Raw genomic sequence first — 27,331 nt, forward strand, 5'->3', positions numbered from 1 at the left:
CTGGGGAGGGGTCCCCGAAATTGGGGAGGGGTCCCCAAAATTGGGGAGGGGTCCCCAAAACTGGGGAGGGGTCCCCGAAACTGGGGAGGGGTCCCCAAAACTGGGGAGGGGTCCCCAAAACTGGGGAGGGGTCCCTGAAATTGGGGAGGGGTCCCCGAAATTGGGGAGGGGTCCCACGCTGAGATCAGGGGGCCTGGAAGAGATTTTGGGGGGGGGGGGTTCAGGGTTTGGAGCCCTGAGGTGAATTGGGGGGGCTGAGACCCCCAAAATTCAATGAGACCCCTCCCCAAAATTCTCAGAGACCCCAAAATCCCCCACAAGACCCCCAAATCCATTGAGACCCCCCCCGAGACCCCCAAAATCCCCCCCAAGACCCCCCAAAATTCAATCCTGAGACCCCCAAAATTCAATGGGACCCCTCCCCAAAATTCTCAAAAACCCCAAAATTCAATGGGACCCTCCCCAAAATCCCCCCAAGACCCCCAAAATTCAATGAGACCCCTCCCCAAAATTCTCTGAGACCCCCAAAATCCATTCAGGACCCACTGAGACCCCCAAAATCCCCCCAAGACCCCCAAAATTCAATGAGATCCCAAATCCATTCAGGACCCCCTGAGAACCCCAAAATCCTCCCCAAGACCCCCAAAATGTAATGAGACCCCTCCCCAAAATTCTCTGAGACCCCCAAAATCCATTGAGATCCCCCCCTGAGACCCCCCAAAATTCAATGAGACCCCTCCCCAAAATTCAGAAACCCCAAAATTCCCCCCAAGACCCCCAAAATTCAATCCTGAGACCCCTCCCCAAAATCCTCAGAGACCCCAAAATCCATCAAGACCCCCCCTGAGACCCCCCAAAATTCAATGGGACCCCTCCAAGGACCCCCAAAATCCCCCCAAGACCCCCAAAATTCAAATCTGAGACCCCCAAAATTCAATGAGACCCCAAAATCCATTCAGGAAGGCCTGAGACCGCCAAAATCCCCTCTGGGACCCCCAAAATTCCCCCAAGACCCCCAAAATTCAATCCTGACAACCCCAAAATTCTCAGAAACCCCAAAATCCTCAGAGACCCCCCCTTGAGACCCCCAAAATTCAATGAGACCCCTCCCCAAAATCCTCAAAAACCCCAAAATCCATTGAGACCCCCCCTGAGACCCCCCCAAAATCCCCTCTGGGACCCCCAAAATTCAATGGGACCCCTCCCCAAAATTCTCAGAGACCCCAAAATCCATTCAGGACCCCCCTGAGACCCCCAAAATCCCCCCAAGACCCCCAAAATGCAATGAGACCCCTCCCCAAAATTCTCTGAGACCCCCAAAATCCATTCAGGACCCCCTGAGAACCCCAAAATCCTCCCCAAGACCCCCCCAAAACGCCCTCAAAACCCCAAGAGCCCCCAAAATCCCCCCAGGACCCCCCAAAATCCCCCAAATTCCCCCCAATCCCTTCATAGCCCCCCCTAAAACCTCCGGAGCCCCCCAAAAAATCCCAAGAGCCCCAAAGCCAAACCCAAGACACCCAAAATCCCCCCAATTTCCCCAAAATCCCCCCAAAATCCCCTAAAATTCCCCTAAAATCCCCCAAAATTACCAAAAATCCCCCTAAAATCCCCCCTAAATCCCCTCAAATCACCCCAAATTTCGCCAAAATTCCCCTAAATCCCCTAAAATTCCCCAAAATCCCCCAAAATTACCAAAAATCCCCCTAAAATCCCCCCCAAATCCCCTCAAATCACCCCGAATTTCCCCAAAATTCCCCTAAAAGCCCCCAAATAAATCCCTAAAATCCCCTCAAAGCCCCCCTCGAATTCTCAAAAAATCTCAAATTTCTCCTAAAATCCCTCCTAAATCCCATAAAATTCCCCAAAATTACCAAAAATTCCCCAAATCCCCCTAAATCCCCGCAAATCACCCCGAATTTCGCCAAAATTCCCCCAAAATCCCCCCTAATATTCCCCTATAATCCCCAAAATTTTCCCCAAAATTCCCCCAAATTTCCCAAGATCCCCCCTAAAATCCCCCAAAATTACCCCGAATTTCGCCAAAATTCCCCCAAAACCCCCCAAAAAATTCCCAAAATCCCCCCTCGAATTCTCAAAATATCCCAAATTTCTCCTAAAATCCCTCCTAAATCCCATAAAATTCCCCTAAAATTACCAACAATTCCCCAAATCCCCCCTAAATCCCCTGAAATTACCCCGAATTTCGCCAAAATTCCCCTAAAATCCATCCGAAATCCCCTAAAAACCCCCCTAAATTTTCCCAAATCCCCCTAAATCCCCTCAAATTACCCCGAATTTCCCCAAAATTCCCCTAAAATCCCTTCTAAATCCCCTATAATCCCCAAAATCCCCAAATTCCCCCTAAATTTCCCAAGATCCCCCCTAAAATCCCCCCAAATTACCCCGAATTTCCCCTAAAATTCCCCCTAAATCCCCCCCAAAATTCCCCTAAAATTCCCCTAAAATACCCTAAAATTACCAAAAATTCCCTAAATCCCCTAAAATTACCCCGAATTTCGCCAAAATTCCCCTAAAATCCATCCTAAATCCCCTAAAATCCCCTAAAATCCCCCCTAAATTTCCCAAGATCCCCCCTAAAATCCCCCAAAATTACCAACAATTCCCCAAATCCCCCCTGAATCTCCTCAAATTACCCCGAATTTCGCCAAAATTCCCCTAAAATCCCTAAAAAAAATCCCCAAAAAATCCCCAAAATCCCCCTCCCCCCCCGGCCCGGCCCCTCCCTGCCGTGACCTTGAGTTACCCCTCCCATCCCCCACCCCTCCCCCATCCCCCACCCCTCCCCCCCCTCCCCAAATCCCCCCCAAAAATCCCCAAATCCCCCCCGGGCCCCTCCCCCACCCCCATCCCGCATCCCCATCACCTGCGGGGCCGCGGGGGATTCTGGGAGCGCCGGGAATGCCGGGAAGGCTGCGGGGTGGGGGAGGGGCACGGGGTGGGGGAGGGGTTTGGGGGTTTGGGGGTTTGGGGGGGGGGTCCCCGATTTTGGGGGTGGGGGATGGGGGGGGTGGGGGAGGGGTCGCTGCCGCCGCCGCCGCCGCCGCTCCCGCCCGGAGCGCGCGAGGCCGCACCAGCCCCTCCCCCACCCCCCGAGCCCCTCCCCCCTCACCGCGCCCAGAGATGGGGACACGCCCCCTCCCCCCACCCCAAAAAATTCACAAAAATCCCCCAAAAAATCCAAAAATATATCCCCAAAAAATCCCAAAAAATATCCCCAAAATTCCCAAAAATCCTCAAAAAATATCCCAAAAATCCCCCCCAAAAAATCCTACATTTCGCAAAAAAAATCCCCCCAAAAATTCCAGAACAAAACCCCAAAAATTCCCCAAAATCCCAAGAAATTATCAAAAAAATCCCCCAAAAAATCCCCAAAAAAATCCCAAAAAAATAAAAAAAATATCCAAAATTTTCCCAAAAATCCCCCAAAAATTAAAAAAATCCCCAAAAATTACCAAAATTCCCCCAAAAATTAACAAAAATCCCCCCAAAAAATTAACAAAAATTCCTCCCAAAAATTAACAAAAATTCCCCCCAAAATTCCCACATTTCCCAAAAAAGTAAAAGAAAAAAAAAATCCCCAAAAATTATCAAAAATTTCCCCCAAAAATTCCCCCCAAAAATTAACAAAAATTCCCCAAAAATTCCCACATTTCGCAAAAAAATCCCCCCCAAAAATTCCCCAATATCCCAAGAAATTATCAAAAAAGCCCCCCAAAAATCCAAAAAAAATCCCAAAAAAATCCCCAAAAAAATTCCAAAAAAACCCCGAAAAAATTCCCCAAAATCCCCAAGAAATTATAAAGAAAATCCCCACAAAAATCCCAAAAAAAAATCACAAAAATTCCCCAAAAATTAACAAAAATTCCCCCAAAATTCCCACATTTCGCCAAAAAATCCCCAAAAAATTCCAAAAAAAACCCGAAAAAATTCCCATTTTCCCGGTTCCCCACTATCCCAGTTATCCCAGTTCCCCATTATCCACTACCCCATTATCGCCCTCTCCCAGTTACCCCAGTTCCCCCATTATCCCAGTTATCCCAGTTCCACACTATCCCAGTTATCCCAGTTCCCCCCGTTATCCCAGTTCCCCTCCCCCATTATCCCAGTTTCCCCCATTATCCCACTTCCCCCATTATCCCACTCTCCCAGTTATCCCAGTTCCCCATCATCCCAGTTATCCCAGCATCCCCGTATTCCCAGTTATCCCAGTTTCCCCATTTTCCCAGTTCCCCATCATCCCACTCTCCCCATCATCCCGCTCTTCCCATTATCCCAGTATCCCCATTATCCCAGTTTCCCCCCATTATCCCAGTATCCCCATTATCCCACTCTCTCAGTTATTCCAGTTCCCCATTACCCCACTCTCCTCATAATCCCAGTTATCCCAGTGCTCCCATTATCCCACTCGCCCCATTATCCCAGTTCCCCCATTATCCACTACCCCATTATCCCCCTCTCCCAGTCATTCCAGTTCCCCATCATCCCAGTTATCCCAGCATCCCCGTTTTCCCAGTTCCCGCCATTTATTCCACTTTCCCTCCACTATCCCAGTTCCCCATTATCCCAGTTATCCCAGTTCCACACTATCCCAGTTATCCCAGTTCCCCATTTTCCCAGTTATCCCAGTTCCCCATTATCCCAGTTATCCCAGTTCCCCATTATCCCAGTTATCCCAGTTCCCCATTTTCCCAGTTGCCCATCATCCCACTCTCCCCATCATCCCACTCTCCCCATTATCCCAGTATCCCCATTATCCCATTCTCCCCAGTTATCCCAGTTTCCCCCCATTATCCCATTTCCCCATTATCCGACTCTCCCCGTTATCCCAGTTCCCCATTACCCCACTCTCCTCATAATCCCAGTTATCCCAGTGCTCCCATTATCCCAGTTATCCCAGTGCTCCCATTATCCCACTCGCCCCATTATCCCAGTTCCCCCATTACCCACTACCCCATTATCCCCCTCTCCCAGTTATTCCAGTTCCCCATCATCCCAGTTATCCCAGCATCCCCGTTTTCCCAGTTCCCGCCATTTATTCCACTTTCCCTCCACTATCCCAGTTCCCCATTATCCCAGTTATCCCAGTTCCCCATTATCCCAGTTCCCCATTTTCCCAGTTGCCCATCATCCCACTCTCCCCATCATCCCACTCTTCCCATTATCCCAGTATCCCCATTATCCCATTCACCCCAGTTATCCCAGTTTCACCCCATTATCACAGTTTCCCCCCATTACCCCAGTTCCACATTATCCCGGTTATCCCAGTTATCCCAGTTCCCCATTATCCCAATTATCCCAGTTCCCCATCATCCCACTCACCCCATTATCCCGCTCTCCCCATTATCCCAGTATCCCCATTATCCCATTCTCCCCAGTTATCCCAGTACTCCCATTATCCCAGTTCCCCCATTATCCCAGTTTCCCTCCCCCATTATCCCACTACCCCATTATCCCCCTCTCCCAGTTATTCCAGTTCCCCATCATCCCAGTTATCCCAGCATCCCCGTTTTCCCAGTTCCCACCATTTATTCCACTTTCCCTCCACTATCCCAGTTCCCCATTTTCCCAGTTATCCCAGTTCCCCATCATCCCGCTCTTCCCATTATCCCGCTCTCCCCATTATCCCATTCTCCCCAGTTATCCCCGTTTCCCCCCCATTATCCCAGTTTCCCCATTATCCTACTCTTCTCATTATCCCAGTTATCCCAGTTTCCCGTTATCCCAGCATCCCAGTTTTCCCAGTTCCCCATTATCCCAGTTCTCCCCAATATTCCACTCTCCCCATTATCCCACTCTCCCCAGTTATCCCAGTTCTCCATTATCCCATTCTCCCCAGTTATCCCAGTTCCTCCCACTATCCCACCTTCCCAGTTATCCCAGTTTCCCCCCCATCATCCCACTCTCCCCATTATCCCAGTTATCCCAGTTCCCCCATCATCCCACTCTCCCAGTTATTCCAGTTCCCCATTGTCCCAGTTTCCCCCATTATCCCAGTTCCCCTCACTATCCCACCTTCCCAGTTATCCCAGTCTCCTCGTTATCCCAGTTTCCCCCCATTATCCCAATTCCCCATTATCCCAGTTACTCTCCCTGTTATCCCAGAATTCCCATTATCCCAGTTTCCCCCCATCATCCCACTCTCCCAGTTCCCCCCATTATCCCAGTTTCCCCCCATCATCCCACTCTCTCAGTTATTCCAGTTCCCCATTACCCCACTCTCCTCATAATCCCAGTTATCCCAGTGCTCCCATTATCCCACTCTCCCCATTATCCCAGTTCCCCCATTATCGCCCTCTCCCAGTTATTCCAGTTCCCCATCATCCCAGTTTTCCCAGCATCCCCGTTTTCCCAGTTCCCGCCATTTATTGCACTTCTCCTCCACTATCCCAGTTCCACACTATCCCAGTTATCCCAGTTCCCCATTATCCCAGTTATCCCAGTTCCCCCATCTTCCCAGTTATCCCAGTTCCCCACTATCCCAGTTATCCCAGTTTTCCCATTATCCCAGTTTCCCCCATTATCCCACTCTCCCAGTTATTCCAGTTCCCCATTATCTCAGTATCCTCATTAACCCACTCTCCTCATTATCCCAGTTATCCCAGTTCCCCTCCCCCATTATCCCAGTTTCCCTCCCCCATTATCCCAGTTTCCCTCCCCCATTATCCCAGTTTCCCTCCCCCATTATCCCAGTTCCCCATTATCCCAGTTGTTCCAGTTCCCCATTTTCCCAGTTATTCCAGTTCCCCATTATCCCAGTTATCCCAGTTCCCCATTATCCCAGTTTCCCTCCCCCATTATCCCAGTTTCCCCCATCATCCCACGCTCCCAGTTCCCCCCATTATCCCAGTTCCCCCCATTATCCCAGTTCCCCCCATTATCCCAGTTCTCCCCTTATCCCAGTTATCCCAGTTCTCCACAATGCCTGACAGACTGGCATCCTATGGACTGGGATAGCCCAGACTGGGATAGCCCAGACTGGGATAAACTGGTCTGGGATTATATGGGACTGGGATCCCATGGACTGGGATAAACTGGTCGGGGATTAGATGGAACTGGGATCCTATGGTCTGGGATTAGATGGAACTGGGATCCCATGGACTGGGATAAACTGGACTGGGATTATATGGAACTGGGATCCTATGGTCTGGGATAAACTGGACTGGGATTATATGGAACTGGGATCCCATGGACTGGGATAAACTGGTCAGGGATTAAATGGAACTGGGATCCCATGGACTGGGATTATATGGCACTGGGATCCCATGAACTGGGATAAACTGGTCTGGGATCCTATGGACTGGGATAAACTGGACTGGGATTATATGGAACTGGGAACCTATGGACTGGGATAAACTGGACTGGGATTATATGGAACTGGGAACATATGGACTGGGATAAACTGGTCTGGGATTAGATGGAACTGGGATCCTATGGACTGGGATGCTATGGACTGGGATAAACTGGACCGGGATAGCCTGGAATGGGGTCCTATGGAAAGGGATAAACTGGACTGGGATAAACTGGAATGGGACCAAACAGGGACTGGGAGTGTATGAACTGGAACCCGGTGAATTGGGATCCTATGGAATGGGATCGTACAGACTGGGATAACCGGGACTGGGATCCTACAGACTGGGATAACCGGGACTGGGATCCTACAGACTGGGATAACCTGGACTGGGATCCCACAGACTGGGATAACCTGGACTGGGATAACCTGGACTGGGATCCTACAGACTGGGATAACCTGGACTGGGATCGTACAGACTGGGAAAACCGGGACTGGGATCCTACAGACTGGCCCCATATGGACCCGGGCCATACACACTGGGATAAACTGGTTTGAGATTCTATGGGCGGGGATGCCGCTAAACTGGGATGGAATGGACCGGGACTGGAAAAACAGGCACGACACGGAGGGGGAGGGATAACGGAGACCGAGAAGGGCTGGAAAAAAGAGGAGGAGGAGGGGTTAGGGAGGATCAGGAGGAGGAAGAGGGATAAAAGGGGGGCGATGAAGAAGGAGAAGGAGGGAGGGTCAGGGAGGAGGAGGAGGTGGAGGGAAGGAAAGGGAGGGAGAAAGGACAAGGACGTGGGGAAAGAGAGGAGGGGAAGGAGGGATGGAAGAGGAGAGGGATGTGCGGTAAGGGAGAAGGAGGAGGAGAGGGTATGGGAGAGGAGGAGCGGGAGGAAGAGGAAGAGGAGGGACAAAGGCGGATCACGGCTGAGCGGACGGATCCACGGTCTGGAGCCGTCCCTGAATTGGCAGCCCCCACCTGTGGGATCATCGCCCCCCGCCCCATCGGGCCGGTGAGCAGGGAGGGGGAGCCCGGCCCTGATATCCCGGGGGGTCCCTGGGTTGGGTTTTTGGGGGGATGTTTGGAGAAGGAAGAAGTCCAAGGCTGAGCGGAAAAGGCCCCTCGGGGGGACATCGGGGGGTGGCGGTGCCGTCCTGCCGGGGACGGCCTGGGGGGATCTCGTTGCCCTCGGCTGTGGCACGGAGGCAAATCCCATGGTGTCCTTGTCCTTCCTCCCCCAGAGCAGGAGCTGAGCATGGAGAGCAGGGAGGACAAATGCCCGCGGCAGGAGCTGGTGGCAGAGGCCGTTTTGAGCGGCTCCACGGCGCAGGAAGGCAACGGGGAGGAAAAGGCGCGGAGATGCCGCACGAGGAGGGGCTGCAAACGCAGCCGGCGGGGATGTGAGGGGGAAAGAGCCGGCCTGGGCCGGGAAGGCGGCCGGAGATGGAGCCAGAGCTCGGAGCTGGTGCTCCGTGAGCAGCTCCGTGATGGGGAGAAGCCCCACACGTGCGGGGAGTGTGGGAAGAGCTTCAGAAGCAGCTCCAGCATGAGCAAGCACCAAAGGATCCACAGTGGGGAGAAGCCCTACGAGTGTGGGGAGTGTGGGAAGAGCTTCAGGTGGAACTGCGACCTGATCAGCCACAAGAGGAGCCACACTGGGGAGAGACCCTTTGAGTGTGTGGAGTGTGGGAAGAGCTTCAGGTGGAACTGCGACTTGATCAACCACCAGAGGAGCCACACTGGGGAACGGCCCTATATCTGTAGGGAGTGCGGGCAGAGCTTCACCCGGAGCTGCCACCTAATCCAGCATCAGGTGATCCACACCGGGGAACGGGCCTTCGAGTGTTCCGTGTGTGGGAAGAGGTTTCAGACCAGCTTCTCTCTCCTCCGTCACTTTCAGTGTCACACAGACGAGAGGCCATTCCAATGCCCTGAGTGTGGGAAGGAATTCAGGCACAATTGCACCCTCATCAAACACCGGCGCACCCACACTGGGGAGAAGCCCTACGAGTGTCCCCAGTGTGGGAAGAGCTTCTCACAGAGCTCTAATTTGACCCGACACCAACGAAGGCACCAGTGAAGGAAGACCCACGCGTGCCCCGAGTGCGGGCAGGGCTTCGTGCGCTGCTCAACCTCACGGATGTGGATTGTTATGGGCTATCTGAGCATGAGATATTTGACAATAAATAAAACTCTGGAACTTACAACTTTCTCTCCCATTCATGTTCAGTCCGTCGAAGTTCTGCTCGCACAGTGCCGCCTCCCAGAGCGTCCCCTCACAGTTGCCGCCCTTGGCCTGAGCCCGCCCCTTTCCCCTCACGGTTCCGCCCTTTCCCCGCCCCCTTTCCCCTCACGGTTCCGCCCTTTCCCCGCCCCCTTTCCCCTCACGGTTCCAGCCGGTTTGGGGAGAGGAGCAGGGCTAGGGGAGATGGAAGGGGAGGGATGAAGGCGGAGAGAAAGCAGCGAAGGGAAGAGGAAAAAAAGGTGGGGTTAGGGAGCAGGGGGAGGAGAAGGGATGGAAGGGGCAGGATGGAAGAGGAGAAGGAGGCGGAGATAACGCTGAGGAGCGGGAGGGGGGATGGAAGAGGAGGGACAAAGGCGGATCAAGGCTGAGCGGACGGATCCACGCGGTCGACCCTGCCTGGATTCGCAGCCCCCACCTGTGGGATCATCGCCTCCCGCATCGCTCAGGTGAGTTGGGACGGGGAGCCCGGCCGTGATATACCGGGGGGTCCCTACGTTGAGTTTTTGGGGGGATGTTTGGAGAATGAAGAAGTCCAAGGCTGAGCGGAAAAGGCCCCTCGGGGGGACATCGGGGGGTGGCGGTGCCGTCCTGCCCGGGACGCCCTGGGGGGATCTCGTTGTCCTCGGCTGTGGCACGGAGGAAAATCCCATGGTGTCCTTGTCCTTCCTCCCCCAGAGCAGGAGCTGAGCATGGAGAGCAGGGAGGACAAATGCCCGCGGCAGGAGCTGGTGGCAGAGGCCGTTTTGAGCGGCTCCACGGCGCAGGAAGGCAACGGGGAGGAAAAGGCGCGGAGATGCCGCACGAGGAGGGGCTGCAAACGCAGCCGGCGGGGATGTGAGGGGGAAAGAGCCGGCCTGGGCCGGGAAGGCGGCCGGAGATGGAGCCAGAGCTCGGAGCTGGTGCTCCGTGATGGGGAGAAGCCCCACAGCTGCATGGAGTGTGGGAAGAGCTTCAGGTGGAACTACGAACTGATCAGGCACCAGAGGATTCACACTGGGGAGAGGCCCTACGAGTGTGGGGAGTGTGGGAAGAGCTTCACAGTGGGCTCCAACCTGATTGTGCACCAGAGGATGCACACTGGGGAGAGGCCCTACGAGTGTTCCAAGTGTGGGAAGGCTTTTCAGACCAGCTCTGACCTTCTCAAGCACTATCAGAGTCACAGAGAGGAGAGGCCTTTCCAATGCCCTGAGTGTGGGAAGGGATTCAGGCAGAAGTCCCACCTCATCATCCACCGGCGCATCCACACAGGGGAGAGGCCCTACGAGTGTGATAAATGCAGGAAGAGGTTTCGGACCAGCTCTCATCTCCTCCAGCACTATCGGATTCCTTCAGAGGAGAGGCCCTTCCGCTGCCCCGACTGCGGGAAGGGATTCAAGCACAACTCCCACCTCGTCAGGCACCGGCACATCCACACAGGGGAGAGGCCCTACGAGTGTCCCCAGTGTGGGAAGAGCTTCTCCAGCAGCTCGAACTTGATCCAACACCAACGTAGGCACCGGTGAGGGAAGCCCTGCGAGTGCACTGAGTGCGGGAAGAGCTTCGTGCGCTGCTCCAGCTCCATCCCCCACTGGAGGAGGCACTGTGGGCACAGCCCTGGTCGCTCTCATTCCCTGTGATCCATGCTGGGAACCCGGCTGGCTGTTCTCCATTTAATATCACCTTAATTTTTTTCTCTTCTCAATCTCTTTGCACTCCAGAAGCCAAGAGACATTAGTCTGTCACCTGAAAACGACTCAAATCCCAGTGAAAACAGCTCATCTTGCCCCAGAATGCTCAATCCCTCCTGAGAAAAACTCCATGCCGTACAAATCTTCCTCGATTCTACAGCCAGCCTGTGATTTACAGTAGTGGGATCTCAATTAGAGCGCTGGGCTGGGAATTTTGTGGGGCTGGGCGTGTGGGATGTATTTGATAGCAAATAAAACTCTGAGGCTTACAAATTTCTTTCCCGTTCATGTTCAGTCGGTTGCAGTTCTGTTTGCACAGTGCCGCCTCCCAGAGCGTCCCCTCACAGTTGCCGCCCTTGGCCTGAGCCCGCCCCCTTTCCCCTCACGGTTCCCGCCCTTCCCCTGCCCCCTTTCCCCTCACGGTTCCAGCCGGCTTGGGGAGAGGAGCAGGGCAAGCGGGGATGGAAGAGGAGGGATGAAGGCGGAGAGAGAGCAGCGATGGAAGGAGGAGAAAAAGGTGGGGTTAGGGAGCAGGAGGAGGAGAAGGAATGGAAGGGGCGGGATGGAAGTGGAGAAGGAGGCGGAGATAACGCTGAGGAGCGGGAGGGGGAAAAGAAGAGGAGGAGCAGGAGGAAGAGGAAGAGGAGGGACAAAGGCGGATCAAGGCTGAGCGGACGGATCCACGCGGTCGACCCTGCCTGGATTCGCAGCCCCACCTGTGGGATCATCGCCCCCCGCATCGGGCCGGTGAGCAGGGAGGGGGAGCCCGACCCGGATATCCCGGGGGGTCCCTGGGTTGGGTTTTTGGGGGGATGTTTGGAGAATGAAGAAGTCCAAGGCTGAGCGGAAAAGGCCCCTCGGGGGGACATCGGGGGGTGGCGGTGCCGTCCTGCCGGGGACGGCTTTGGGGGATCTCGTTGCCCTCGGCTGTTGCACGGAGGCAAATCCCATGGTGTCCTTGTCCTTCCTCCCCCAGAGCAGGAGCTGAGCATGGAGAGCAGGGAGGACAAATGCCCGCGGCAGGAGCTGGTGGCAGAGGCCGTTTTGAGCGGCTCCACGGCGCAGGAAGGCAACGGGGAGGAAAAGGCGCGGAGATGGCGCACGAGGAGGGGCTGCAAACGCAGCCGGCGGGGATGTGAGGGGGAAAGAGCCGGCCTGGGCCGGGAAGGCGGCCGGAGATGGAGCCAGAGCTCGGAGCTGGTGCTCCGTGAGCAGCTCCGTGATGGGGAGAAGCCCCACACGTGCGGGGAGTGTGGGAAGAGCTTCAGGAGGAACTGCGAACTGATAAAGCACGAGAGGATTCACACTGGGGAGAGGCCCTACGAGTGTGGGGAGTGTGGGAAGAGCTTCAGGTGGAACTCCAAACTGATCGAGCACCAGTGGACCCACACTGGGGAGAAGCCCTATCAGTGTGAGGAGTGTGGGAAGAGCTTCAGGTGGAACTCCAAACTGATCGAGCACCAGAGGATTCACACTGGGGAGAGGCCCTACGAGTGTGGGGAGTGTGGGAAGAGCTTCAGCAAGAGGTCCATCCTGATCAAGCACCAGAGTATCCACACTGGGGAGAAGCCCTATGTGTGTGGGGAGTGTGGGAAGAGCTTCAGCCAGCACAACAATATGATCAGTCACCAGAGGAGACATAGTGGAGATGGCAGCCTTGAGTGTGGGGAGTGTGGGAAGAGCTTTAGTAGGAAATGCAACCTGATCCAGCACCAGAAGTCCCACATTCGCCACGAGTGTGGGGAGTGTGCCCAGAGCTTCCGATGGAGGTCGGAGCTGATCCGGCACCAGAGGACGCACACTGGGGAACGGCCCTACGAGTGTGGGCAATGTGGGAAGAGTTTCATGAAGAGCTCCCACCTGACCCTGCACCAGAGTATCCATACTGGGAAAAAGCCTTTCGAGTGTTCTGTGTGTGGGATGCGCTTCAGCCACAGCTCCTACCGGAACAACCACCAGAAGAGCCACACAGAGGAGAGGCCCTTTGAGTGTGATAAATGCAGGAAGAGGTTCCGGACCAGCACCCATCTCCTCAAGCACTATTGGATTCACAGAGAGGAGAGGCCCTTCCAATGCCCTGAGTGTGGGAAGGGATTCAGGCAGAAGTCCCACCTCATCGCCCACCAGCACATCCACACTGGGGAGAGGCCCTACGAGTGTGATAAATGCAGGAAGAGGTGTCGGACCAGCTCTGATCTCCTCCTGCACTATCGGATTCACAGAGAGGAGAGGCCCTTCCGCTGCCCCGACTGTGGGAAGGGATTCAAGCACAACTCCACCCTCGTCATCCACCGGCGCATCCACACCGGGGAGAGGCCCTACGAGTGTCCCCAGTGTGGGAAGAGCTTCTCCAGCAGCTCTAACTTGACCCAGCACCAACGGAGGCACCAGTGAGGGAAGCCCTGCGAGTGCCCCAAGTGCGGGAAGAGCTTCGTGTGCTCCACCACCTCCATCCCCCACTGGAGGAGGCACTGTGGGCACAGCCCTGGTCACTCACATTCCCTGTGATCCATGTTGGGAACACACCTGGAAGCTTCTGATTTTGGTTTGGCCTTAATGTTTCTCCCTTCTCCATCTCTTTGCACTTCAAAATCGACGAGGGATGGATCTGTCAGCTCAAAACCACTCAAATCCCACTGGAAACAGCTCAATCTTACCCCAAAACTGCACAATCGCACCTCAAAAAAAGTCAATGTCATAGAAAACTGACTCGATTCCTCAGCCACCTGAGTAAGATTGGGATGGAAGGAGACTGGGAGAAGCGTGATCTCAATTAGGGTGGTAAGATGTGGGTGTTATGTTTGCCCTATTATCCCATCCTTAAAAAAAAACAAACAATATTAAAAGTAGTAACAATTTCAATGAAATAATCAAGATGAAAAATATAAAAATTGGATGCAATATAATTCGGCTAAAATTAGGGATAATTTGGTTCCAATAATAATTGCGCATAAGGAAAAACAACCGCTTGGTACGGAGTGCAGGGTTCAGTGACCCCTTGCCACATCACGTACAAGCTTGCCAAGTGAAAGTCACCTCTTATATGCCGTGTGTCAATGCCATCTCCTCCCATTTTCGGTTCGTCACTTTTCTGTCTCCGCCTTCCATCTCCTCCCATTTTCGGTTCGTCGCTTTTCTGTCTCCGCCTTCCATCTCCTCCTATTTTCGGTTCGTCACTTTTCTGTCTCCGCCTTCCATCTCCTCCCATTTTCGGGTCGTCACTTTTCTGTCTCCGCCTGCCATCTCCTCCCATTTTCGGTTCATCACTTTTCTGTCTCCGCCTTCCATCTCCTCCCATTTTCGGTTCGTCACTTTTCTGTCTCCGCCTTCCATCTCCTCCCATTTTCTGTTCGTCGCTTTTCTGTCTCCGCCTTCCATCTCCTCCTATTTTCGGTTCGTCACTTTGCTGTCTCCGCCTTCATTGCCACCTTTACCACGCTTGCGCCACCACTGGGTTTGGTGGTTGCACAAGTCTTTGGGGGTCGTCACTGATGAAGGCTCTGTAGTCTTCTTCGTTGTCCTTCAATTCACCTTTGGGTTACACATGCGCACCAAGCCAGTACAATGTAAGCCAAGACTAACGAATCACTGCATCTGCATATCAAGGCAATAAATCCCTTATAATTAGCATTTTCTTGGACCCAACCAGGTTCTTGGTCATTTTTAGCAACTGTGTCTTCAGCTGCTTTCCTGTGGTCCTTGAGAACATCTGCTGGGAAGGGGGGGTGTGTGGAGCCCCTCCTTTCCCTCTCTTCTTTGGCATTACAACTTTTAACTATGAACTGTTTTATTATTCTCAAATGTTAATTACTGTATCAATATTGATCACTGTTTCAATTTCTATCAGCGCAAATCATACCTATTTATCACAGGGATTATCTGGGGCTGGGCGTGTGGGATGTATTTGATAGCAAATAAAACTCAGACTTACAGATTTCTTTCCCGTTCATGTTCAGTCCGTTGCAGTTCTGTTCGCACAGTGCCGCCTGCTCAGCTCATTGTGTTCGTGTCCTGTTTTCTCTCCTGCCTCTCTTTGCCTGCTCTGTTTCTCTCTCAGTGTCTCCTTGACCTGGGACCACCAGAGACCCTGCCCCGATTTAATTGACCCCTTGCCTGATTTAATTGACCCCTGCCCTGATTTAATTGGCCCCTGCCCCGATTTAATTGACCCATTGCCTGATTTTATTGACCCCTTGCCTGATTTAATTGACCCCTTGCCTGATTTAATTGACCCCTGCCCTGATTTAATTTCCCCCTCTGTCCCCACCGACCCTCCCCCGATTATTTATTATTATATTTCTTGGTTAATATTTTAATTCCCAGGACCTGAAGTCCTGAGGGCTGGCAGGGAAATGTCTCTGGAGGATTTTGCTCCATTTGCCTTCAAGGTCGGGAACATCTTTTCCTGGCTGGGAGCTGGAATTCCAGACTTTTGGACTGTGTGCAGGGCGATAAGGACTGGGATTAAATGTGGAGTGAGATCAATTAGGGACTGGGATCAATTAGGGAGTCGGATTAAATAGATTTGGATCAAATATGGACTGGGCTCAAATATGGTCTGGGATCAAATATGAGTTGGGATAAAAAATGGACTGGGGTCAAATATGGATTGGGATCAAATACAGACTGGGATGAAATATGGACTGGGATGAAATATGGACTGGGATCAAATATTGACTGAGATCAAATATGGACTTAGATAAACTATGGGCTGGGATCTAATATTGACTGGGATTGTATAGACTGGGATTGTATAGACTGGGATAAACTGGACTGAGATTATTTAGACTGGGATCAAATACGGACTGGTATTAAATATGGATTGGGATCAAATATCGACTGGGGTAAAATATGGACTGGGATCAAATAGGGACTGGGATCCTACAGAGTGGACCAAATATGGACTGGGGTTAAATAGGAACTGGGATCAAATATAGACTGGGATAATCCTGACTGGGATAAACTGGATGGAGATTATATAGACTAAGATCAAAGATGGACTGGGATCAAATAGGGACTGAGATAAAATATGGACTGGAATCAAATGGACTGGGATCCTACAGACTGGGATAAAATATGGACTGAGATTATTTAGACTGGGATCGTATACGGACTGGGATCAGATATGGACTGGGACCAAATACGGACTGAGATAAAATATGGACTGGGATCAAACGGACTGGGCTCAAATATGGACGGGGATCAAATATGGACCGGGACCATCCTAACAGGGGCGGCTGCGCGAGCCGAGGCCATCCCGCCCCGCCCAGTCCGTCCCAGTCCCTCCCAGTTCCCTCCCAGTTCCCTCCCAGTCCCTCCCAGTTCCCTCCCAGTTCCCTCCCAGTCCCTCCCAGTCCCGCCCTGTTCCCTCCCAGTCCCTCCCAGTTCCCTCCCAGTCCCTCCCAGTCCCGCCCTGTTCCCTCCCAGTCCCGCCCTGTTCCCTCCCAGTCCCTCCCAGTCCCTCCCAGTTCCCTCCCAGTCCCTCCCAGTTCCCTCCCAGTCCCTCCCAGTCCCTCCCAGTCCCGCCCTGTTCCCTCCCAGTTCCCTCCCAGTTCCCTCCCAGTCCCTCCCAGTCCCTCCCAGTTCCCTCCCAAAACTCCTCGGAGCGATCGCGGAGCTCCCGGTGCCGCTCCCGATCTCGAATCCCGGTTTCAGTCCCGGTTCCGGTCCCGATCGTGGTCCCGGTTCGAGTCTCGGTCCCGATCCCAAATCCCGATCCCGGATCTCGATCTCGATCCCGTTCCCGGTACGATCCGGTTCGGTTCGGTCCGGTTCGGTTGACGGCACCGGGGATGAAGATCGCGATCTTCGGAGCCACCGGCAGAACCGGGCGGGTCACGCTGGGGCTGGCGCTGGAGCAGGGTACGGGACACCCCAAAACGGGCACGGGACACCCAAAACGGGAACAGGAAACCCAAAAAACGGGCACGGGACACCCCAAAAATGGGCAAGGGGATCCCCAAAAATGGGCAAGGGGATCCCCAAAAATGGGCACGGGACACCCCAAAAATGGGCACTGGGATCCCAAAAATTGGGGGAATTTGGGACCCCAAATTCGGGAATGGAGGGAGCCCAAAAATGGGAACGGGACACCCCAAAAACGGGCACGGGACACCCCAAAAATGGGCACGGGAAACCCCAAAAATGGGGACTGGGGCACCCCAAAAACGGGCACGGGACACCCCAAAAATGGGCAAGGGGATCCCCAAAAATGGGCACGGGACACCCCAAAAACGGGCACGGGAAACCCCAAAAATGGGCAAGGGGATCCCCAAAAATGGGCACAGGGAACCAAAAATTTGGGGGAATTTGGATCCCCAAATTCGGGAATGGAGGGACCCCAAAAACGGGCATGGGCACCCCAAAAACGGGCACGGGCACCCCAAAACGGGCACGGGACACCCCAAAAGAGGCACGGGACACCCCAAAAACGGGACCAGGACACCCCAAAAATGGGCAAGGGGATCCCCAAAAATGGGCACTGGGAACGCAAAATTTGGGGGAATTTGGGACCCCAAAAACCGGGAACGAGGGACCCCAAAAATGGGGGGGACCCCAAAAGCGGAATTTGGGGAAGTCACGAGGGATTGGGGAAGTCACGGGAAATTTGGGGAAGTTGCCGGAACTTGGGGTCACTGGAGTTTGGGGGAGCCCTGGGAATTTGGGGGTGACCCCGGTTCTCTGGATTTAGGGGAGCCCCAGAAATTTTGGGGCTTCTGGAATTTGGGGCTCCCTAAAATTTTGGGGTTCGCTGGGAATCGAGGGGTTTTGGGGTCCCTAAAATTTTGGGGCTCCCTGGGTTTTGGGTTCCCAAAACTTTGGGCCAAATTCTGACGGTTTTGGGGCTCGCTGGGTTTTGGGGGGGCTGATAAGGCTTATCAGGGGTTTGGGGGGGCTGATAAAGGCCTGGGAGGGGTTTGGGGGGGCTCTGATAAAGCCCGGGGGGGGGGGGGGAGGGGTTTGGGGGGCGCTGATAAAAAATGGGGGGGACCTGAGGGGGGTGGGGGGGATTTTGGGGGGTCCTGGAGGGTCCTGGGGGGATTTTGGGGGGTCCTGGGGGGATTTGGGGGGTCCTGAGGGGAAATTTAGGGGTCCTGGGGGGATTTTAGGGGGTCCTGGGAGGATTTGGGGGGTCCTGAGGGGATTTTGGGGGGTCCTGGGGGCATTTTGGGGTGTCTTGAGGATTATTTGGGGGGGTCCTGGGGGAAATTTGGGGGTCCTGGGGGGTCCTGGGGGGATTTTGGGGGGTCCTGGGAGGATTTGGGGGGTCCTGAGGGGATTTTGGGGTGTCTTAAGGATTTTTGGGGGGTCCTGAGGGGGATTTGGGGTGTCTTGAGGATTTTTTGGGGGGGTCCTGGGGGAATTTTGGAGGGTCCTGGAGGGTCCTGAGGGGATTTTGGGGGGTTCTGGGGAAATTTTGGGGTCCTGTGGGGATTTTGGGGGGTCTTGAGGATTATTTGGGGGGGTCCTGGGAGGATTTTGGGGGATCCCTGGGTGGGTTTTTGGGGTCCCTGATGGGTTTTTTTGGGGTCCCTGATGGCATTTTGGGGTTCCTGATGGGATTTTTGGGGTCCCCCAGGTTTCGAGGTGACCGTGCTGGTCCGGGTGGGTTTTTGGGGGGTCACTGATGGCATTTTTGGGGTCCTTGGATGATTTTTGGGGTCCCTGGGTGGGTTTTTGGGGTCCCTTGGATGATTTTTGGGGTCCTTGGATGATTTTTGCGGTCCCTGATTGGATTTTGGGGTCCCTGGATGGGTTTTTGGGGTCCCTGGGTGATTTTTGGGGTGTTTCAGGGTTCGAGGTGTCCGTGCTGGTCCGGGTGGGTTTTTGGGGGGTTCCTGATGGCATTTTTGGGGTCCTGGGTGATTTTTGGGGTGTTTCAGGTTTCGAGGTGTCTGTGCTGGTCCGGGTGGGTTTTTGGGGGGATCCCTGGGTGGGTTTTTGGGGTCCCTGGATGATTTTTGGGGTCCCCCAGGTTTCGAGGTGTCCGCGCTGGTCCGGGTGGATTTTTGGGGGGTCCCTGATGGGTTTTTTGGGGTCCCTGGGTGGATTTTTGGGGTCCCTGACGGGATTTGGGGTCCCTGGATGGATTTTGGGGTCCCTGATGGGATTTTTGGGGTGTTTCAGGTTTCCAAGGTGACCGCGCTGGTCCGGGTGGGATTTTGGGAGTCCCTGGGTGGGTTTTGGGTCCCTGGATGATTTTTGGGTCCCTGATGGGATTTTTGGGGTCCCTGAATGATTTTTGGGGTCCCTGATGGCATTTTTGGGGTCCCTGATGGGATTTTTTGGGGTCCCTGGATGGATTTTGGGGTTCCTGATGAGATTTTTTGGGTCCCCCAGGTTTCGAGGTGACCGCGCTGGTCCGGGTGGGTTTTTGGGGGTTCCTGATGCATTTTTGGGGTTCCTGGATGGATTTTGGGGTCTCTGGGTGGATTTTTGGGGTCCCTGGGTGGGTTTTTGGGGTTCCTGATGGCATTTTTGGGGTGTTTCAGGTTTCGAGGTGTCCGTGCTGGTCCGGGTGGGTTTTTGGGGGGTCCCTGATGGCATTTTTGGGGTTCCTGATGAGATTTTTTGGGTCCCCCAGGTTTCGAGGTGACCGTGCTGGTCCGGGTGGGTTTTTGGGGTTCCTGATGGCATTTTTGGGGTCCCTGATGGATTTTGGGGTCCCCAGGTTTCAAGGTGACCGCGCTGGTCCGGGTGGGTTTGGGGGTTCCTGAATGGATTTTTGGGGTCCCTGGATGATTTTTTGTGGTGTTTCAGGGTTCGAGGTGTCCGTGCTGGTCCGGGTGGGTTTTTGGGGTCCCTGGGTGGATTTTTGGGGTGTTTCAGGTTTCGAGGTGTCCGCGCTGGTCCGGGTGGGTTTGGGGGTCCCTGGGTGGGTTTTTGGGGTTCCTGACGGGGTTTTTGGGGTGTTTCAGGGTTCGAGGTGTCTGTGCTGGTCCGGGTGGGTTTTTGGGGGGTTCCTGATGGCATTTTTGGGGTTCCTGGATGGATTTTGGGGTTCCTGATGGGGTTTTTTGGGTTCCTGACGGCATTTTTGGGGTCCCCAGGTTTCGAGGTGTCCGTGCTGGTCCGGGTGGGTTTTTTGGGGTTCCTGACGGGGTTTTTGGGGTCCCTGATGGCATTTTGGGGTGTTTCAGGTTTCGAGGTGACCGTGCTGGTCCGGGACCCCTCCCGGCTGCCCGCCGGCCCCTCCCCCTCCCGGGTGGTCGTGGGGGACGCTCGGGACCCCGGGGCCGTGGGGGCGGCGCTGCAGGGCCAGGATGGGGGCGCTGATCCTGCCTGGGCACCGGCAGCGACCTCGGTCAGCAAACCGTGACCTCTGACCCCCGCCCCGTGACCTCTGACCCCTCCCCGTGACCTCTGACCCCTCCCCAGTGACCTTTGACCCCTGTGACCTCTGACCCCTCCCCGTGACCTCTGACCCCTGTGACCCCTGACCCCTCCCCAGTGACCTTTGACCCTCCCCAATGACCTTTGACCCCTCCCCTGTGACCTCTGACCCCTCCCCCGTGACCTCTGACCCCTCCCCAATGACCTTTGGACCCCTCCCCAATGACCTTTGACCCCGTTTTTGGGATCCTCGCTCCCTCCTCCACCCCACCTTGACCCCTCCCCCACCGATCGCCGACCCCTCCCCCACCCCATCCCGATCCTTCCGACCCCTCCCCCATCGACCTTTGACCCCATTTTGGGAATCCTGACCCCTCCCCCACCCCATCCTGACCCTTCTGACCCCTCCCCCAATGACCCTTTGACCCCATTTTGGGAATCCCTGCCCCTCCCCATCGACCTTTGACCTCATTTGGGGTCTCCCCTCCCCCACCCCATCCTGACCCCTCCCCCAATGACCTTTGACCCCATTTAGGGGGTCCCTGCCCCTCCCCCCATTGACCTTTGACCCCCTTTGAGGACACCTCCCCCTCCCCCACCCCGCCCTGACCCACCCTGACCCCGCCCCCAATGACCTCTGACCCCATTTGGGGGATCCTCGCCCCTCCCCCCACCTCATTCCCACTCATCCTGACCCCTCCCCCGCTGACCTTTGACCCCCATTTTGGGACACCCCCCCCTCCCCCTCCCCCTCCCCTCCCCTCCTCCACCGACCTCTGACCCCCTTTGGAACCTCAACCCCTCCCCCACCCCCCATCTGACCTCTCTTGACCCCTCCCCCCCTGACCTTTGACCCCATTCTGGGGCTCTCTGCCCCTCCCCCCACCCATCCTCACCCCTCCCCCGCTGACCTTTGACCCCATTTGGGGTGGGGGGGGTCTCCTTCCCCCGCCCCACCCTGATCCACCCTGACCCCTCCCCCACTGACCTTTGACCCCATTTCGTGGAACCCAAACCCCTCCCCCGCCATCCTCACCCCTCCCCCACCCACCGTGACCCCTCCTGACCCCTCCCCCCCTGACCTTTGACCCATTCTGGGATCTCCCTCCCCCCCTCCCCCCTGACCTTTGACCCCATTCTGGGATCTCCCCTCCCCCCCCCCCCCCCCCAGTTCTGGAGCCCCCCCGAATTTGGGGGAAAAAGGGAAAAATGGGGGAAAAAAGAGAAAAATGGGAAAAATCAAAAGGGAAAAGGGGGAGAAAAATGGGGGGAAAATGGGAAAAAAGGGGAATAAAAAATGGGAAAAGGGAGAGAAAAATTGGGGAAAAATGGGAAAAAAAGGGAAATAAAAAATGGCAAAAAGGGAGAGAAAAATTGGGGAAAATGGGAAAAAGATGAGGGGGAAAGAGAGAGAGAAATTGGGGGGAACATTGGGGAAAATCGGGGGAAATGGGGAAATAAAAATGGGATAAAAATGGGAGAAAAATGGAGGGAAAATTGGGGCAAAATGGGAGAAATTGGGAAATTAAAAATGGAAAAAGCGGGAGAAAAATGGGGGGGAAATGGGGGGGGAAATTGAGGAAAAAGGGAGAAAAATTGGGAAAAAAGTGGGAAATGTGGGGGGAAAAGGGAGGAAAATTGGGGGGAAATGGGGAAAGAAAAAATGGGGAAAAGGAGAGAAAATTGGGGGAAATTGGGGAAAATTGAGGAAAAAATGGTGTGAAATTGGAGAAGAATAGAGGGAAAATGGGAGGAAAAAAGGGAAATAAAAAAATGGTAAATGGGGGAGAAAAACTGGGGGGAATGGGAAATAAAAGATGGGAAATAAAAGGTGGGGAAATGGGTGTAAAATGGGCAAATAAAAAATGGGGAAAATGAGAGAATTGGGGAAAAATTGAGGAAAATTGGGGGAAAATTGAGGAAAATTGGGGGAAAATTGAGGAAAATTGGGGAAATTGAGGAAAATTGGGGAAAATTTAGGGAAATTGGGGGAAAATTTAGGAAAATTGGGGGAAAATGAGGAAAATTGGGGAAAAATTGAGGAAAATTGGGGGGAATTGAGGAAAATTGGGGAAAAATTGAGGAAAATTGGGGGAAAATTGAGGAAAATTGGGGGAATTGAGGAAAATTGGGGAAAAATTGAGGAAAATTGGGGAAAATGGGGCAAAAAAGAAAAAGGAGAGAAAGAGGGTGAAGGGGAAAATGGGGACAAAAAATGGGAGAAAATTTGGAATAAAGGGGGGGGGAAAGGCAGGGAAAATGGGGCAAAAAATTCAGGAGAAAAGGGAATAAAGGGAGAAAAAATGGGGAAAATTGAGGAAAAAATGGGGGGAAAATTGGGAATAAAAGGGGGGGGAAAGGCGGGGAAAATGGGGCAAAAATGGGGCAAAAAATTCAGGAGAAAATGGGAATAAAGGGAGAAAAATGGGGAAAATTTGAGGGAAAAATGGGGGGGAAATTGGGAAAAATGGGAAAAGAGGAGAAAAGTGGGAAAAGCCCCCCTGACCCCCCAGGCCCCACCACGGTGATGTCCGAGGGCACCAGAACCATCCTGGAGGCCATGGCCGAGCACGGCGTGCGCAAGGTGGTGGCGTGTCTGTCCGGTGAGAGACGGCCCAAAATCACCCCCAAAAATACCCTAAAAATTCACCCAAAATCCCCCAAAATCACCTCAAAAATCCCCCAAAATCCCCCAAAAATCCCTCAAAAATCCCCCAAAATTCACCCCCAAAAATTCCCCAAAACCCCCCCAAAAATCCCCTAAAATTCACCCAAAATCCCCCAAAAAATCCCCTCAAAAATCCCCCAAAATCCCCTAAAAATTCACCCCAAAATCCCCCAAAAAAATCCCCTCAAAAATCCCCACCAAATCCCCTCAAAAATCCCCCCAAAATTCCCCAAAATCCCCCAAAAAATCCCCCAGCATTCCCCCAAAATTCACCCAAAAATCCCCTCAAAAATTCCCCAAAATCCCCCAAAATCCCCTCAAAAAATCCCCCAAAATCCCCCAAAAATCCCCTCAAAAATTCACCCCAAAATCCCCCAAAAATTCCCCAAAACCCCCCCAAAAATCACCCAAAAATACCCCCAAAATAAAAAAAAAAATCACCCAAAAATCCCCCCTAAAATCCCCCAAGAATCTCAAAAATTCATCCCAAACCCCCCCCAAAATTCACCCAAATCCATCCCAAAATTCCCCCTGAAATTCCTCTAAAAATCCCTCAAAATCCCCCCAAATTCCCTCAAGATTCCAAAAAATCACCCAAATCCTCCCAAATCATCCCAAAATCCCCTACAAATTCACCCAAAATCCCCCAAAAATCCCTCAAAAATTCCCCCAAAAATTCCCCAAAAACCCCCCCAAAAAATCACCCAAAAATACCCCAAAATAAAAAAATCACCCAAAAATCCCCCCTAAAATCCCCCCCAAAATTCACCCAAATCCATCCCAAAATTCCCCCCAAAAATTCCTCTAAAATCCCCAAAATCCCTGAAAAATCCCTCAAAAAATTCCCACAAAATTCCCCCCAAAATTCCTAAAAACCATCCCAAAATCACCCCTAAAATCCTCCCCAAAAAACCCCCAAAAATCCCAGAAAATTCACCCAAAAATATCCCCAAAATCCCCCAAAAATCCCCCAAAACCCCCCAAATTTTGGAGAGGGGTTCCTAAACCCCCCAATATTTTTGGTGTGGGGTTCCTAAATCCCCTTTGGCCACAGCTTTTCTCCTGTGGGATCCTGAGCGCGTCCCGGAGCGGCTGCGGGCGCATGGAGCGGCTCCTGCGGGGCTGCCCCAAAACCGCCCAAAATCCCCCCAAAAATCCACCCAAAATTCCCACAAAAACCCCCAAATTTTGGAGAGGGGTTCCTAAACCCCCCAATTTTTTTGGGGTGGAGTTCCTAAATTCCTTTTTGCTGCAGCTTTCCTCCTATGGGACCCCGAGCGGGTCCCGGAGCGGCTGCGGGCGGTGACCGAGGGCCATCGGCGCATGGAGCGGCTCCTGCGGGACTGCCTCAAAACCGCCCCAAAACCGCCCAAAATCCCCCCAAAAATCCCCCCAAAATCCCCCAAATTTTGGAGAGGGGTTCCTAAACCCCCCAATTTTTTTGGTGTGGGGGTTCCTAAATCCCCTTTGGCCACAGCTTTTTCTCCTGTGGGACCCCCGAGCGGGTCCCGGAGCGTCTGTGGGCGCATGGAGCGGCTCCTGCGGGGCTGCCCAAAACCGCCCCAAAACCGCCCAAAATCCCCCCAAAAATCACCCCAAAACCCCCCAAATTTTGGAGAGGGCTTCCTAAACCCTCCAATTTTTTTGGTGTGGAGTTCCTAAATTCCTTTTTGCTACAGCTTTCCTGTTTTGGGGACCCCGAGCGGGTCCCGGAGCGGCTGCGGGCGGTGACCGAGGACCATCGGCGCATGGAGCGGCTCCTGCGGGGCTGCCCCAAAACCGCCCCAAAACCGCCCAAAATCCCCCCAAAAATCCCCCCAAAATTCCCACAAAATCCCCCAAATTTTGGAGAGGGGGTTCCTAAACCCCCCAATATTTTTGGTGTGGGGTTTCTAAATTCTTTTTTGCTGCAGCTTTTCTCCTGTGGGACCCCGAGCGCGTCCGGAGCGGCTGCGGGCGTGACCGAGGACCATCGGCGCATGGAGCGGCTCCTGCGGGACTCGGGGCTGCCCGCGGTGCTCGTGATGCCCCCGCGACATCGCGGGTAAAAATGGGGGAAAAACGGGGGGAAATGGGAAAAATTGGGAGAAATTGAGGGGCAATGGGGAAAAATTTGAGGAAATTTGGGGGAAAAATGGGGGAAAAATTGAGGGAAAATGAGGAAAAAATGGGGGGTAATGGGGGGAACATGAGGGAATATTGGGGGTAAAAATGGGGGAGAATTGGGGAAAAATGGGGGGAAAATGAGGAAAAATGGGGGAAATGGGCAAAAATGAGGGGAAATATTGGAGGAAAAGAGGAAAGAAAATGGGGGAAATGGCGGGGGAGAGGGAGGAAATGGGGGGAAATTGGGGAAAAAGAGGGGAAAATGGGGGAAAATGTTTGCAGGAATTTGGGGGAAAATGGGAGAAAAAATGGGGGGGAAATGGAGGAAAAATTAGGGAAATACTTGAGGGAATTGGGGAGAAATTGGGAAATATTGAGGAAAAATGGAGGGGAAATGGCAGAAAAATGGGGAAAAATGGGAAAATGGGGGAAAAGTCCCAAGTGATCCCCCGGTGATTTTTGCGGTGATCCAGTGGATCGGCCGCTGACCGGGACTACGAGGTTTGGGGTGGGGAGTAAAATGGGAGAAAAACTGGGGGAAAATTGAGAGAAAAATGGGGGAAATTGGGAAGATTGGGGGAAAATGGAAAAAATTGGGGAGAAAATGGGAAAAATGTGGGGGGAATATTTGGGGGGGGAAATGGGAGAAAAATAGGGGGAAAATTGGGGAAAAATGGGGAAAATTGGCAGGAAAATGGGGGGATTTGGGGGCAAAAGAAGTGGAAATGGGAGAAAAAATGGGGTGAGAAAATGGGGGGAAAATGGGGGAAAAAATGGGGGAAAATATGGGGGAAAATAGGCTGAAAATCGGGGAAAACATGGAGAAAATGGGCAAAAAATGCAGAGAAAATGGGAGAAAAATGGGAGGTAAAATGAGAAAAAATGGGGGGAAATGGGTGAAAAATTGGGAGAAATTTGGGGAAAATGGGAGAAAAAGGGGAGGAAATGGGGGGAAATGGGTGAAAAATGGGCAGAAAATCGGAGAAAATGGGAGAAAATTTTAGAGAAAAATGGGGGGTAAGCGGGAGAAAAATGGGAAAAAAATGGGGAAAATTGGGGAAAATGGGGACAAAAATGGAAAAAAAATTGGGGCAAAAAAATGGGAGAAAAATGAGGAAAAAATGGCCAAAAATGGGAAAAAAAATGGGGAAAAAACGGGAAAAAAATGGGGAAAAATGGGAAAAAGTTGGGGAAAAATGGGGAAAAGTCACAACTGATCCCAATTTTTGGTGGATCCCGGATGCAGTGGATCGGCCGCTGACCGGGGACTACGAGGTGACCGTGGGGGCCGCGGGGGGCCCGGCTCCTCCCCGGGTGATCTCGGCGCCGGATCTCGGCCACTTCATGCTGCGCTGCCTCCGCACGGATGAGTTCGACGGGAAAAGCGTCTACGTCAGCCGGCACTACCCCAAGGAGTAGGGATCCACCGGGATCCACCGGGATCCAACGGGATCCAACGGGATCTGGGGGGAACTGGGGGGGTCTGGTGAGGTCTGGTGGGATTTGGGACTGGAATCTGGTGAGATCAGCTTGGATCTGATGGGGTCTGACGGGGTCTGGTGGGATTTGGGGTGTGGAATCTGATGGGATCTGGTGGGGTCTGGTGGGATCTGGTGGGACGTGGGACTGAGATCGTGTTGGATCCAGTGGGATCCATTTCTGCTGCGCTGCTCACCGGGGACGAGTTCGACGGGAAAAGCGTCCACGTCAGCCGGCACCACCCCAAGGAGTAGGGATCTGCTGGGATCCACTGGGATCCACTGGGATCCACTGGGACCCAACGGGATCCAACGGGATCTGGGGGGAACTGGGGGGGGTCTGGGACCGTGATCGGATGGGATCTGGATGGGATCTGCTGGGGACTGGTGGGATCTGGTGGGCTTTGGGGTCTGGAATCTGATTGGATCCAGTGGGATCTGGATGGATCTGGATGGATCTGGTTGGATCTGGTCGGATTGATGGGATCTACTTGGATCCAGTGGGGTTTGAC

The 27,331-nt window shown here is 53.5% G+C and overlaps 1 protein-coding gene and 1 pseudogene across 1 annotated transcript; both read left to right on the forward strand.

Moving 5' to 3' along the window:
• The first annotated feature begins 8,191 nt into the window (after positions 1-8,191).
• LOC134433144 (zinc finger protein 345-like) lies at positions 8,192-14,879 on the forward strand (annotated as a pseudogene).
• Positions 14,880-16,799: 1,920 nt separating this feature from the next.
• BLVRB (biliverdin reductase B) lies at positions 16,800-26,951 on the forward strand. The gene is given in 7 exon segments (XM_063182010.1): positions 16,800-17,096; positions 20,375-20,508; positions 20,511-20,538; positions 23,081-23,170; positions 24,290-24,337; positions 25,195-25,275; positions 26,588-26,951. Coding segments are annotated over 7 exon segments (624 nt in total). The 5' UTR covers positions 16,800-17,026; the 3' UTR covers positions 26,761-26,951.
• The last annotated feature ends 380 nt before the right edge of the window (positions 26,952-27,331 follow it).

Source organism: Melospiza melodia, unplaced genomic scaffold (assembly GCF_035770615.1).
Source record: "Melospiza melodia melodia isolate bMelMel2 unplaced genomic scaffold, bMelMel2.pri scaffold_140, whole genome shotgun sequence".
NCBI lineage: Eukaryota > Metazoa > Chordata > Aves > Passeriformes > Passerellidae > Melospiza > Melospiza melodia.